This window comes from Daucus carota, chromosome 8 (genome assembly GCF_001625215.2).
Source record: "Daucus carota subsp. sativus chromosome 8, DH1 v3.0, whole genome shotgun sequence".
NCBI lineage: Eukaryota > Viridiplantae > Streptophyta > Magnoliopsida > Apiales > Apiaceae > Daucus > Daucus carota.
In genome coordinates this window covers 17,513,091-17,527,203 of record NC_030388.2, presented here as the reverse complement: position 1 = coordinate 17,527,203, position 14,113 = coordinate 17,513,091, and the positions used below count along the sequence as shown (strand labels likewise).

General features: G+C 32.8%; 1 protein-coding gene and 1 long non-coding RNA gene across 2 annotated transcripts; both read left to right on the top strand.

The window, feature by feature from the left end:
• Positions 1 to 1,884: 1,884 nt before the first annotated feature.
• On the top strand, positions 1,885 to 4,996 carry LOC108198701 (uncharacterized). Its single transcript, XR_001802158.2, has 3 exons — positions 1,885 to 2,115; positions 3,431 to 3,613; positions 4,549 to 4,996. It is a non-coding gene; the product is annotated as an uncharacterized LOC108198701 (long non-coding RNA).
• A 3,685-nt stretch (positions 4,997 to 8,681) lies between these two features.
• On the top strand, positions 8,682 to 10,463 carry LOC108198777 (rac-like GTP-binding protein RAC13). The gene is made up of 7 exons (XM_017366547.2): positions 8,682 to 8,937; positions 9,013 to 9,100; positions 9,189 to 9,298; positions 9,409 to 9,472; positions 9,716 to 9,780; positions 9,895 to 9,960; positions 10,084 to 10,463. The coding sequence occupies exons 1-7, from the start codon at positions 8,839 to 8,841 to the stop codon at positions 10,180 to 10,182; spliced, it is 591 nt and encodes a 196-aa protein (XP_017222036.1). The 5' UTR covers positions 8,682 to 8,838; the 3' UTR covers positions 10,183 to 10,463.
• Positions 10,464 to 14,113: the final 3,650 nt, after the last annotated feature.

Here is a 14,113-nt window from a genome sequence, read left to right as displayed (position 1 = left end):
GCTTCCCGCAACAACGCTATGTTGTTCTTTGTGATAATCAAGCAGCTATCGATATAGCTAAGCATCCAACATTTCATGCAAGGACGAAACATATTGATATGAGGTATCATTGGATTAGAGACGCTCTTGAAGAAGGGTTGTTTGAAGTGGAAAAGGTACACACCGATGATAATGGTTCTGATATGTTGACAAAGTCTTTAGCTAAAGGGAAGCTAAAGGTATGTTGTTCGATCGCCGGAATGGCGAACTCTTTCTCATAGTTAGAAAGGGGGAGATTTGTTGGGTTTTAGTTTCTACCTATGAGATTAAAAGCCCAATAGGATTACCCTTGTTTTGGCCCACAAGGAGATAAAAATAAAGGGAACCCTATATATAAATATAGGAGGATATTTGTGAAAATAAGCAAGAGAGAAAATAGGCAAAAGAGAGATATTGTGTGAAAATTCGCAGGAAATTTTCTGGTTGCGCTGGCTGCCTTGTTTTTGCGTTTCCCGGAGTTCCAACGGTCGGATCGTCTTGAATTTCGGACAGCATCTTCCTAACACCGATATCTAAATTCTGAACGGTGGAGATCAGATTCGGAGGTGTATTTGAGGGGCTGGGCAGTAGCTAAAGAGCCGTGGAGAGGCTGAACCTAGCCGCGGGTCTTTGTTCTTTTGTTGCTTATTTGGTTCCATACTTCTTGACGAGTTATTCCAAGAGTGTGAAGGTGATTGTATTCCTCTAGTTTTATCTAGAGAAGAACTTGGTGTATTACCCATATAATTTATCATAGTGAATTGTTTGGGTGGACTACGGTCCCGTGGTTTTTACTCCTTTCATTGAGGGGGTTTTCCACGTATAATTCTTGGTGTCTTGTTTATTGTTTATTGTTGCTTTACTTGTTTGTTTCATCGAAGGTTCATACAAGTAGGGATAAGTATTGTCCAACGAAGGTTAATTGCGCACGTAGTTGTTGCCGTTGTGGTCATCTAAGCTCAAAGTAGGATTATAGTCTGGTACGATCATACGATCATGATGGAGTCAAAGCGTTCATAATAAGACGTGAGTTTTTGTGGGATCACCAGCTCAACCCCTCATTATGGGTCTCGTCTTCCCCCTTGGTCATCTAAGCTAATCTAGACAGTTAGGGGTTGCTAATCTTTACTTACAGCTGATTCCTCTTCATCGCGTTTTTCAGAAATAATCTAGTTAAGCTCCTTAAAAAGGAGCATCTGCTTCTCTCAAAATTCACCCTCAAACGAGTTTTAAAGCCTATGCCTAGGTATTGGAATAGAGGATTGAGTTCACGGCTAGAGTAGACCCAATATCAATGACTTTAATTAAGGTTGGGGTTTTCATTCAGATTTTCATGTGATTATCATATGGAGGTATTTGAGTTAATTAAAGTTGGATACATATTTTGTCCATGAATATTCTTGTATCTTACACAGGGTATACCCACACAATTTTAGAATTTTTTGGTTAAAATGGATTCCACGGTTAAAAGGCTTACGCATGAGTAAAAAGGGTTATGGATGGATAAATTCCTCTTGTATTCAATACTCCAAAGAATTGGGGATAGTTGTCACTACGCCATATTTGGCCTATTGCAAGCCTCAAATGATTTATGTTGCATAAAGCGTTACTATAGACCGGAAATCTTCTAATCTACTGTAACAAGTAATAATGTGTTGCAACAGACAAGAAAATGTTGCACCGATTATAATTTTTTTTAAGGAAATTTCAGAAAAACGGACAATTGCAATATTTTTAGAAAAGTATTGCAAAAAAGTTTACACTTTGGTCAACTTGACCGAATTATATTTAAACAGGTGTTTGATTTTTCATTGGGCGGGACTTTTTGGTTCCAAATTTTTTTTAACACCAAAATTCCCTCAATTCTTTCATTTCACTCATTCTAATCAACTCGCTCATCTCTCTCTCAAGTCTCTCTCTCTCTCTCGTCTCTCCCATCTCTCTCCTTTCATTTATCTCTCTCAAACATCTCTCAGTTAGGGTTCATCTCTGTGATGCACCTTTCTTAGTTTGTGTAGATTGAAGGTTAAAGACTCATATTGCTTGAAGTTTATGGGTGCATCTCTCTCAATTAAGCTGACTGTTTGCTCAATTAAGGTATTTTTTTTGTTCAATTTAAAGTTAATAAAGTGTATATATGCTTTCGATTATATCTATATTTGCTCAGTTAAGGTTTATCTCTCTTAATTAAGCTTATATGTGTATTTGCTCTGTCACAAAAACTATTTTGAGTGGTGGTTTCGGTGAAAAATGGACCTTGTTCACTTCTTCGAGTGGCTTAGACTGAGATCCCATATATCCCCGAGACTTGGGCATCAATTACCTAAAAAGGCAACCATTTCCCTTCCTGTGTTTTTTTTCTAGCTTACTTCTTTATTTGTGTTATGGACCTCACTCACATTTGCCAACTGTATACACTACCTTTTCCTAATGTTCTTGATTTACCCAAAAATATATACTCCCACTTTCAAACAAGGGTTTTAAAATTAATATTAACCTCTACTATGTTAATTAGGTACACGGACCATATGTGTTTCTGTGATTAATTATGCTAACTGTTAGTGTGTATTATATATATCGAAGTTTAGGTTATCATAAGCAATTCAAATATAATTTGTGTTATTATTTGCTAAGGCTAGTTCTGTTGTATAGCATGCAATTGTTAAAAACTAGCTAGATAGATTTCTTGAAAATGAAATACAAATTTGTGAAGAAATTCTATATGACAAGTTTAATCTTGAATTACATCACAGAGACCCATTGCGTTTACTGTTTCTAGTGGTTCTTTAAACTAAACAAGTAATATATAAAGTCATACAAAACCTTCTGCCTTGTGTCAAACCAAGAAAAACAATAGAATTTACAAGTTCAATTATATAATATATGCACAGTTGTTTCCACTTTATGGATTAGATAAAATCTCCCTTATAAATTCATTTAAATGGGCTGTATAGTGTATCCCCTGCCTCAGAAATGGCCGGTCCCTCTCATCTAAAATCTCCTCACCCCTTGCATGTCTTCTCTAAATATCTATCTTCTTCTTCATAGTATCCTCTACTATAATGCATTCTAAACATTTCCCAGAGGGGGGAAATGTCTATCTTGACACGCTTTTGGGAACACTTTTTGACCTTGGGACATACAGGAAGCTCTATAGTTATCGACATTAATCAATGAATTTTCAGTTCATATTTGTCCTGAACAGGTGACAAACTCTACTTCTTTCTTATTATCCCCTACAAAATTTACTAGTTCACTATCTCATTACCCAAATAAGAATTAATTCTGACATCCAGCCTGCACATTACTCAAACTGCATAAAAAATATACTTAAACATGATAGTTTCTGAATATGTTTGTCAACGAGCTTGTTGAACTAGACAACTTAAAGGAAGGCCTGGTATATTTGCAGTTGAACTAGTAGCCAATCCCTCGATAATATTCATCATGGATTAGCCAACTTCAGGATTGGATGCCAGAGCTGGTGCAATCATGATGAGAACAGTTAGGATTACTGCAGACACAAGGATGACAGTTGTTTGCACTATCCATCAACCGAGCAACGATATTTTTGAAGCTTTCGATGAGATAATAGGTACTTTTAGAATCAGACTAGAAAATTCCTCAATAGAATTTGTCTGTATTCTTATTATTATGTGCATATATAAATTCTGCAATTACGGCTAGTGTAGTTAATCCTGTGATTGATTTTGCTTCTCCACTAGATGGTTATGGACATGGAAGGTTAGTGACTATACCATTAGATAGCTTAAGTAATTATAAAGATGCTGATAAAAATTTTACTACTCACAATAACATTACAAAAACATTACTTGTTTCAACTTACGGCACAACAGAATTGCACAATTATTTTAAATAGTCAAAAAAAATTTAACTTATGCCTTTAAATTGCCTATGTTACATTCTTTTTATGTAAAATATCTTATCAAATTCCATATAATCAATAAAATTTGGGGGTCATGTAGGATGCAATATCGCGCAAATATATAAATGGCAAAGTTTAATCGAGAGAAGAGATGTTTATGGCAAATAATTTCTCTAAGATGAAATCTTATGTGTTGAAAAGAATTGAAACTGCCGAAATTTGTTGCGTTATCTGGTATTTTTTTGTATTGGATTACACCTAGTTTATTTATAAGAGAAGTTAGAAAAAAGTTATCAAAATGAATCCTTTTGTGATCAGCACTCAATTCAAATGTAACTATCCAGTCATTGAAGGCTGATTTTTCGGGTTTCTTGTAGCATAAATTATATGGGATTTGTGATTTGACTCGTATGTGTTCAAAATTTGAGCTTTGTTATGGTTGATTCTTCTTAAATTATGTTATGTAGATATTAAGTTTATGTTTGTTTACCGGTAGTTTTGAAATTAAATGTTTGTAAAAGGAAAAGAATACTGAAAAGGAAAAAAAAGTTATTCTTTTTTTTTTCTATGTGTGATAACATATGTGTATTAGCACTACTTTATATCTGTCAACATTTTTCTGGTTAACCACTTTATAAGTGCAGCCCATGGACCAAACTGGCTTCTTGGTAGATCTAGGAAAATCAAGGAGAACAATGAACAAGCCGTTGCAGGTTGTTCATAGTTCCACTAGGTGATGCTGATGTTGCTGAATTGAAGAAGCCGATAAGGGAGGAACTTGTAGATGAAATGCAGGAGATAATTGATAAAAAGGTTCGTGAGAAATTGACAAATGTGATGGGCAGCTCAAGAAAACTTGTAGAGAGGTTGTTATTGAAGAATTGCCGGTGTTAGTTCAATTTTGACTATAGACTATATGTTTGGTTGGATATTTGACTCATAGTGTTAGTCGTCTATGAACTAACTAGATGTTGGTTGTATATTTTGACTTTGTGATGTTTGTATTGTATATTAGTTTCGATTTTAAAAGAGATCTTGGTGGGATATTTTGAGTTGTGCTTTAGTATTTTAATTTGATTGGTTGATTTTGTAGCAATAGATGGAATTGCAATATACAAATAAAATTCCGCTAAAAGCACTAAAAAAATATATGTTACAATAGACTATAAAATGTTGCACATAAATATTGCAAATTCATCAATATACATATATTACCATGAGCATAAAATGTTGCAAAAAATGCTCATTAAAAAAACCAAACAAGTATTGCATAAAAATGTTGCAATGACGCCTATAAAAATTGCAAAAAGCCAAATAAGTGTTGCATAGAAATGTTACAATAGGCTATTGTAACGACTAGAAAATGTCACTGAAAGGGATAAAGATGTTGCAATAGAAGGCTATTGTAAGACTTTTAGAAGTGTTGCAATACAAGACAAAGTGTTGTCTTTGATGACCTATTGCAACGGCCGCAAACGCAAGCCCTAATTTTTGGTCAAATGTTGCAATAGACTCTATTGTAATACTTTTAGGCCTTTACGCAACATTTTGTTGGGCTTGCAATAAGCCAAATATGGCGTAGTGTGTTGTGCCATAAAATCCTTCTAGACATATTTTATATTCCAATAAGTTATTTGGGCTTGGTTGGAGCATTGGTAAAGGATTAAGGGTTTCAATCCTCGAGGGGTGAACCCTTATGGCTGCATATGAAGGGTTGTGGGCTTGCAATGAAGACCTTGGGAAGGCTTCTGTGTTAAGATTTCATATGGATGCATTATAGGAGTTAACCTCAGTTAGAGTTTCCATTGTGAGAACCCCCGCTTACGACTGTCAGAGCTTCAGCTATGGGGTTACCATCGCCAGCCCGGCAGGCCGGCAAAATCTCGCTTCAATATTTTAAGCAAACGATATAAAGATGGATTGGAAGTATTTCTGCTGTATTTATCAACTCAATTAAGATAAATACAATGGATATGGACATAATTACTACATATATACAAAATATGTGTATATATTCGGATTTTCATAGGATTATAAAGTTTCAAGTGAAATACTTGGAGTAGGACTCCTTGAAAAGCTAATCTACAACAGGATATACATCAAATCAGGTGGAATAAGGGCCTTATAACTAGGGATGGCAAACGGGTCGGTCGAAACGGATTTTATAAAAACAAAACCTGAACCCGATTTTATATTATAAATCCGAACCTGAAAAAATCCGAACTATGAAAAGCCAAACCCGAACCGGTCGGGTTTTATTTGGGTTCTTGTTAACCTGAAATACATACTTGTTTAGCAAAGATGAAAATTCAAAAGTTCAGTAGTTTAAAAATAAAAAAATTGCGAATTCTGAAAATTTGAAAGCAAATTATAATTTAAACATTACAAAATCGTATGGTCCATTTGTTCATTTAGGTGGCTAATCTGAAAAACAAACCACCAAAGCAACACCAGCAAGGCAGCAACATTTCCAGCAATCTAATAATACAATTATTTTGCAAGCTATCTGTACAGTGATCATCCTCATCCTCATTTTGTTTTCCGCCAAAAACACCATGCCTCTAAAACCTTTGAAACATGTATCTGGGAAATCTTCGAAGAAAGTTGTAACTTGTCCTTCCTGTTTCATATAATTTTGTATAGTGATACTGATGTCTGAAAAGTGAGAAGCGGGACTAACGAAGCGCTAATTAGGTTTTAGGTCAATGACTTACTATTACTATTAAAAATTAGTAAGACTACGTATCACGTATGTACATGTAAGTATATTACTAATATATTAATATTAATAATATATATATATATATATATATATATATATATATATATATATATATAGACGGATTTCGGGGTCGAGGTTGAGTTCAGTTTGAAACGGGTTTCGGGTTTTCGGGTCGGGTTCGAAACGGTATGCCATGAACCCGAACTCGACCTGAAAATAGTTCGGGTTTAAAAATTGAACCCAAACCCGAAATATTCGGGTTCGGTAAAATCCAATCGGGTCGGTATGGATCGGGAATCCATCGGTTCGGTACAAATTGACATCTCTACTTATCACATCATAGTTCTTATCAAGAAAATTACAATGGATTTGATCCCTATAAATAGAATATGTAAGCAGTTTGTAAAAGTTCGGATCACAATTTTTACACTCTAGAAAGCATGTGTAACTTTTGTGATTATTTTTCGAGCACCGACGAGGCGGACTAATGCTTATCCCGGCTTCTTTTCTTGACTGCTTTACAAACACAACCCATAAAACACCATTACAACATCATTTTTTTTGGGCATCTGCAGCCCATGAGCGTAGCCCAGTCTACACGGAAAACACGAAAATGTCATATATTACGGTGGATATTTTTTGAGGTATTGTATCAAATTCTCATAACACATACGATAATGAATTATATAACGGCTTTCTTGTTATTACATAATAAATAGGAGAGTAAAATAGGAATATATTTGTTATTTCACGCCTATTTTTTCGCTCACTTTATCCTTAATTGTCATTTAATATACATATATAATTAGATATTGATATCGTGTATAGTTTGTTTTAAACAAAAAATTAACGATGTTATGAGATAAATGGTATTTAAATGATTAGGAACTTGTTTGGGTGAGGTTAATTTATGACTTGCAGTGAGCCACTGACTTACTCCCTACATCCCAAATTATATGTCCTTCTAAGTTTTCACGAAGATAAATTGACCAATTTTCGACTATACACTAAAAAATATTTATTTATTATTTTAGAAAATATAAAGTTACATTTTAAAAGACTAAATACTTTCCACTGTTATAATTTTTATTTTTTTTCAATTATATAATAATATATCAATTTGAGTCTGAATATAATCAGTTTGAATACTCAAAAATTAAAAGGAAATGTATTTTGGGACGGAGGGATTATTATGATATTGCGTAACTTTAATTTTCTGTTTAGATAATTTTATATCATAGATGATAATAAACATGTAATAATAAAAATAAATTTAATAAGTTACTTTTTGCGTGATGAAATTAATTTTTATTTAAAAAGTTACTAAAATTTAAGTTGTTCGAAAAAGTACACCTGCCAACTTCTGAGTTTCTTACTTATATTTAATTCTAAATCAGCTTATGACTTGTTACATATATAATAATTTTTTTTTGAAAGCAACATACATAATATTTTTAAGTTTAAAGTGGAAAATAATTAAATTTGAGAAAGGCACGTCAAACACGCTCTAGATTTTCTGGATCGGTACTCAACTGTATACCTGGGCTACAAGTTCGGGCCTAGATGTGCCGGTATGTATTTCATCAACCAACATGTCATTAGCAGACTTCCAATCGTTTTCATATTAATATCGACGAAATCACCTGATTATTCAGATATTTGAGTATCTGTGTAGCCCTCGCCACCATGCTAATAATATCCTGATTTTTCTACACACATATCATCCGATGTTCTTTTCAACACTTCAACACATATTTAAATATATTTACAGTCTTAAACAAACATACAAATTCTAGCAGATGTGTGTCACCAATGATAAGCAGTACTAATATACATTAGCATGACGAGATCATAAACCTATTGATCAAGATTAAAAGTATACTTCCCATATAAGCTAGTTTTGATGACAATGGTGTGTCCATTAATTCTCCATCAATATGTTTTTCCGTTCCTTCCCCAACACTCAACCAACAAACACCTAGCACTACACCTACTAAATCACAACCTCTTATACCTCTTGTCCTTGCACTTCAAGAAAACTAAAGTCCTTCTGCAGTACTCATCATTTCAGACAATTTCTAGGTGGTTAGGAATTACCAACTTCTTTGTCTCTTTAAGATTCAAATTCTATGCTTCGCATTCTGATGTTTTGATATAAAACCAATATCATTATCGTTGTTCAAAAATCATAAGATTGAGGATCGGAGAGAAAATGACTACTGCAAGATTTATCAAATGTGTGACAGTAGGAGATGGAGCGGTAGGAAAGACTTGCATGCTCATATCATACACCAGCAATACATTTCCAACTGTATGTTACTAATTACCTATTCGATTTTCGAAATCCAAATTTTAGTTTATCCTGAAACTTTACTTTCTCTCCTAGGATTATGTTCCGACTGTGTTCGACAACTTCAGCGCTAATGTGGTGGTAAACGGTAGTACAGTAAACCTGGGCCTCTGGGATACTGCAGGCAAGTATACACAAAAAAAGCTTCTTTTTTTTTTTTTGAAAGTAAAATAAATTGAATGCTATGCATGTGGTTGTATGCAAAATTCCAGGACAAGAAGATTACAACAGGCTGAGGCCTCTGAGCTACAGAGGAGCTGATATATTTCTCCTGGCTTTCTCTCTAATTAGCAAGGCCAGCTATGAGAACATCTACAAGAAGGTCGAATGTGTATTCTCTTTTCGAAACTTAACTGTTTTATTTTCCTACAATAATTCAAATAGAGAGTGTAACATCAAATTCAACTGAATTTCATGTTTATTCTTTTGTAGTGGATACCTGAGCTGAGACATTATGCACCAAATGTTCCAATTGTGCTTGTTGGCACCAAACTTGGTAAGATAAGTCTTTATCATAGTATACACAAATTTATCCATCACTTATAGTTATAGATATATTTCACTTGTTTTGACAGAAATATTTTCACTTTATACAGTGTAAAGAGTTTTTATTTTCCAGAGAAAGATTACTTGAGAAGAAGAATGGATAAAATTGAATTCAATGGGAATATGGACCACATTTTAATTGTTTATAGCCATAATTTGCATAAGACACTCAACCATGAACAAAAAATTGCAGATTTGAGAGAAGACAGACAATTCGCAGATGATCATCCTGGTGTGACCATAATATCAACAGCACAGGTGCCATTATGGACTATCTAAATTATAGAAAATATTATATTTCAATGTTTAGATGTATATACCATAAACTATTCCGCAAACTAATATAAATATTAATAAGCATTATTAACACAGGGAGAAGAGCTTCGGAAGATGATCAATGGGGTTGCTTACATTGAGTGCAGTTCCAAAACACAAAGGGTACTTAATTACATTATCATCATTTAGTATTGTTATGAAAAATTAATTATAATTAAAACTTACAAGTACTAAATATGTACTGACCCTTTAATGTTTACATTTCTGTTTGTTGGGCAACTTCAGAATGTGAAATCAGTGTTTGATACAGCAATAAGGGTAGCCTTGATGCCACCCAAACAGAAGAAGAAGCCACAAAAGCACAAGCGATGCACATTTCTATAATGTATAACCGAACGTCTCCATGCCATGTACTACAAGGAAACAGAGCTTTTCCGACTGCTAGATTCGTCGGTTTAGGCCTTAAAACTGTTGGTCGGATAAGCCCTATTTCCTCGTAGTGATATGACAACTTATAAAATAAAGATTGTTCATGTATTATTTTTTTCACTATCTTCTCAACAGCCTTCACAATTATATATGATGTTGAACAGACATGCAGAAATGTTATGTAACTACTTGTATATTTGCATTTCAATCAATTTTGCCCTCGCTTTAATTTTATAAGTAATGAGTATGTAATGATTTTCTAGTTGTGAAAGTGTTCTCTGAAAACGTAACTTATTAAATTTATATTATTGGATAGTAATAAGTAGAGTGAAAGTTTTAAAAAAAAGGGCCCTAGCTAAAAAAGTAGAAGTTATAATAAAACAAGCTAACTCTCTCAACACAATTTGTATTTCTCTCAAAATTTTAATAAAAATGATTCTGCTTCATTACACAAACCAAAAAAAAAAAGCAAAAATCAGAGGTTTACAAAGAGAAGCACAGTTTCTTGATGGCAATGATGCACCGAGTCTTTAACATATTGAACTAAATTTATCCATGGACGAATCGCAGAAGCCAAAAGAAGTAAGAAGATGATAAGGCTATGATACTTAAACAGACTCGTGACTCAAGAGCCGGCTGGTCACTGGGATAAACAGTGTGGAAAGCAAGTGAATAGGAAGTAAAGTCATATATGCTCTCGAGATTTTTTAAAGGAGGAAAACAAGTGAAAATTGATGTAATTATAATATAATTTTATTTTAAAATTTTCACTCCAAAAATAGGATGAATTTGCTTTCACTTACTTTTTTTCCTAAAAAAAACTCTTGAGCAGAGCGAGACCCGGGCCAAGTACGTGGCGGCACCAAAGTACTGATGAACCGATACTAAAACGAAGAGTTGTAAGATGATTAGATAAAACTCGAGTTGAAGTGTTGAACTATTATATCCAACGTACGATTATATCAGAATTTATCTCGGCTCCATACTATGAAATACCCACATTTTTTCGAATCGCAGTATCGCACTAGTCGAAAGAGTCTGTTTGGGAACGTAAACGAAATTTTCTTCAACAAACCATTTTTTTGCTAATATTTGTCACATGAAATTTTAGTGTCACCGTTTTAAAAATGAGATTTATAATTTCTTTCACCTAGATTTAACATTTCATTATGATGTTTAAAAGTTTCGGTTTGAATTTAGTTTGAACACAGTCAAAAATAATTTCTATCATAATTCGAATCCAATCCAGACATTTGACCAACTCAAAAAAAAAAAAAATGTGTATGAGTATAATTACTTTTACTGTGAAATGAAAACAGAATTTGCAAAGACGGTTTTTCTATTGTGTGCCCTTGGGCAAACAATAAGCACTAATTCTTATGAGTTTGGTGCATTTTTATTGGTCATCTGATCATAAATAAAGATGGACCCTCTGCATTTACATCAAGTCTACCAATCAAAATCCATCAAAACCATCAATTTTAGTGTATAATGTATGCACATGAGCACACACCAGACAAACCCTTGCAAAGAATATAATCTTGCCCAAGGTCATATGCGGCACGCATTCCACAGTTCATATGCGAAGAGAGAGATGTTGAGTGTTGACTATCATATCTTCAAATACCAAGAATACATGCCCAGTACGGATGACCTTAGTGTCTAAGATTCTAAGAGCCAATGCAAGATGTAATATTTTAAATAAAATTTATCATATAAAGTTTAGAAATTCTCATCCTTCGATTCTATGGTTTCAATACTATGAATAGGTGACCTTTAGATGGACTCTGCAAACTTCCGTCAAAATTATTGTAGTGGATATTGTAGTGTAAGGTGTGCGACTCAAAATTACCCCATTACAATATTCAAAATTAATTGCATGAGTTTTGATTCAAAATTATTACAGGCAAGTTTCGCTAATAATTAACTGCAGAGTCTTTAGATGGAGTATTGTAGTAGATATTCAAAAATCAAAAGACTTAATTATTAGCGAAACTTGCATGCAAACAATATTAGAAAACGATCTGAAAATTGATGAGACATGTCGATGAATGACCTGGCAGACTAATTACTAGAGTTTCTTCTTAGAGATTTTTATTAACGGGTTGTCTAACCAGTGTTCTCAGGATACAGGATAAGGTGTATTTAATACATATCTTGTAGTGGTTGACAGCTCATATGATTGATTACTTTTCACTTTTTCCTATTTTTTTAATTTTTCTCTTTTTCCTCACATTTTAATACTTCCATATTTACTTTTTTACTTTTTATTTTTTTAACCACCACATTTAATTTTATATATTATTATAAAAAATAATGATGAATAAAAAGATTTATTTTAATATGATAATCTATACTCGATCCTTGCATTTTTTTTATAAACTAGAAAAATAACATGTATGTGCATAAAAATATATAAATTATGATTTCATCCCACAGATAATAACAAGCCCCCCTGCATGCAAACTAATTTTTTAATTAAAATTAGTCTTCTAACTAAAATCAGTCAATTTGATATTTAATAATAAATTTATGATTTTTATTATTTAATAATATTAAAAATATAAATGATATAATTCTAACTCATTTATTTTTAATTTTAATTTTAGCTAGGAAATTAGTGTGTATGCAGGGGGCTTAGATATTATTTGTGGGATGAAATCATAATTGATATATTGTTTATGCACATACATGTTATTTTTCTAGTTGTAAAAAATGCAAGGATCGAGTATATATTATCATATTAAAATAAATCTTTTTATTCATCATTATTTTTTATAATAATATATAAAATTAAATGTGGTGGTTAAAATAATAAAAATTAGAAAAATAAACATGATATTGTTAAAATGCGAGGAAGAAGAGAAAAATTAAAAAAATCAGAAAAAAATGAAAAGTAGTCAGCATTATTGCATCATATGAGCTGTCAACTGTGTATTAAATACACCTTAACCTGTGCCCAAGTTAGACAACCCGTTTTATTAAAACCCTATAATTAGTTATGGTTTTGCTGGCATGTAAGTAGTTGCAGTAGAAATAGAAGAAACTACTCCAAATTGATAGGTTAAGAAGGTGAAGTAGAAGGCATGCACAAAGATCTTCAAACTGTTTTCTGCTGACTACTAACATGGGACTTCAATTTTTGCAGGTCTGTGCGGCCTCATTTTCTGTGCTAGAAGCTTAATTTTATCTGCGCTTTGTTAACCGATGTTTCAACAGATTTAAATGCAACTTTTTGTGAACGTAATAGGGTTGGATGTGGAGCAGCATCGTGGCATCTTACAACAGCAAATGCAAGTTTTCTTCAACTTAATAGGGTTGTATGTGAACTTAAACATAGCATGCATTTACTAGAGTGCACGTTTGCATTAGTTATTGCTGTTGGCGCATTCGACGGAAGACACACGTATCCATATATGCAAGACCAAGGAACAATGCACCGGTTGGAATTTTAATACAAATTCTTATATGTTTATTTTAAAATATTTTTTATTCTATCAAGATCGATACTCTCTCCATCCCACAATACAAGTTTCTTCTAAAATTCTTCTAAAATTTACGTAAATTTAAGAAATATTGATTAGATAATTAAACCTCTTTAAAGTAATACCCCTCGGACCGGGAAAAAATATTACTTTACCGAATTTATTATTTTATCGATATAATAATATTTTATTACTTTATCGATAAAGTAATATTTTATTATTTTACCAAATTTCTATATGTTTACAAATTATAATTCCTTACTTTTAAAAACAAGAATCAGTCACATGCAATGTATTTGATTTAAAATTACTTTTATAATATTTAATCATATGTGAAAACTAAATTCATGCATGCGATAGCAATGTCATCCCAAGCGTGTCATCAAAGAAGCACTTCAAGC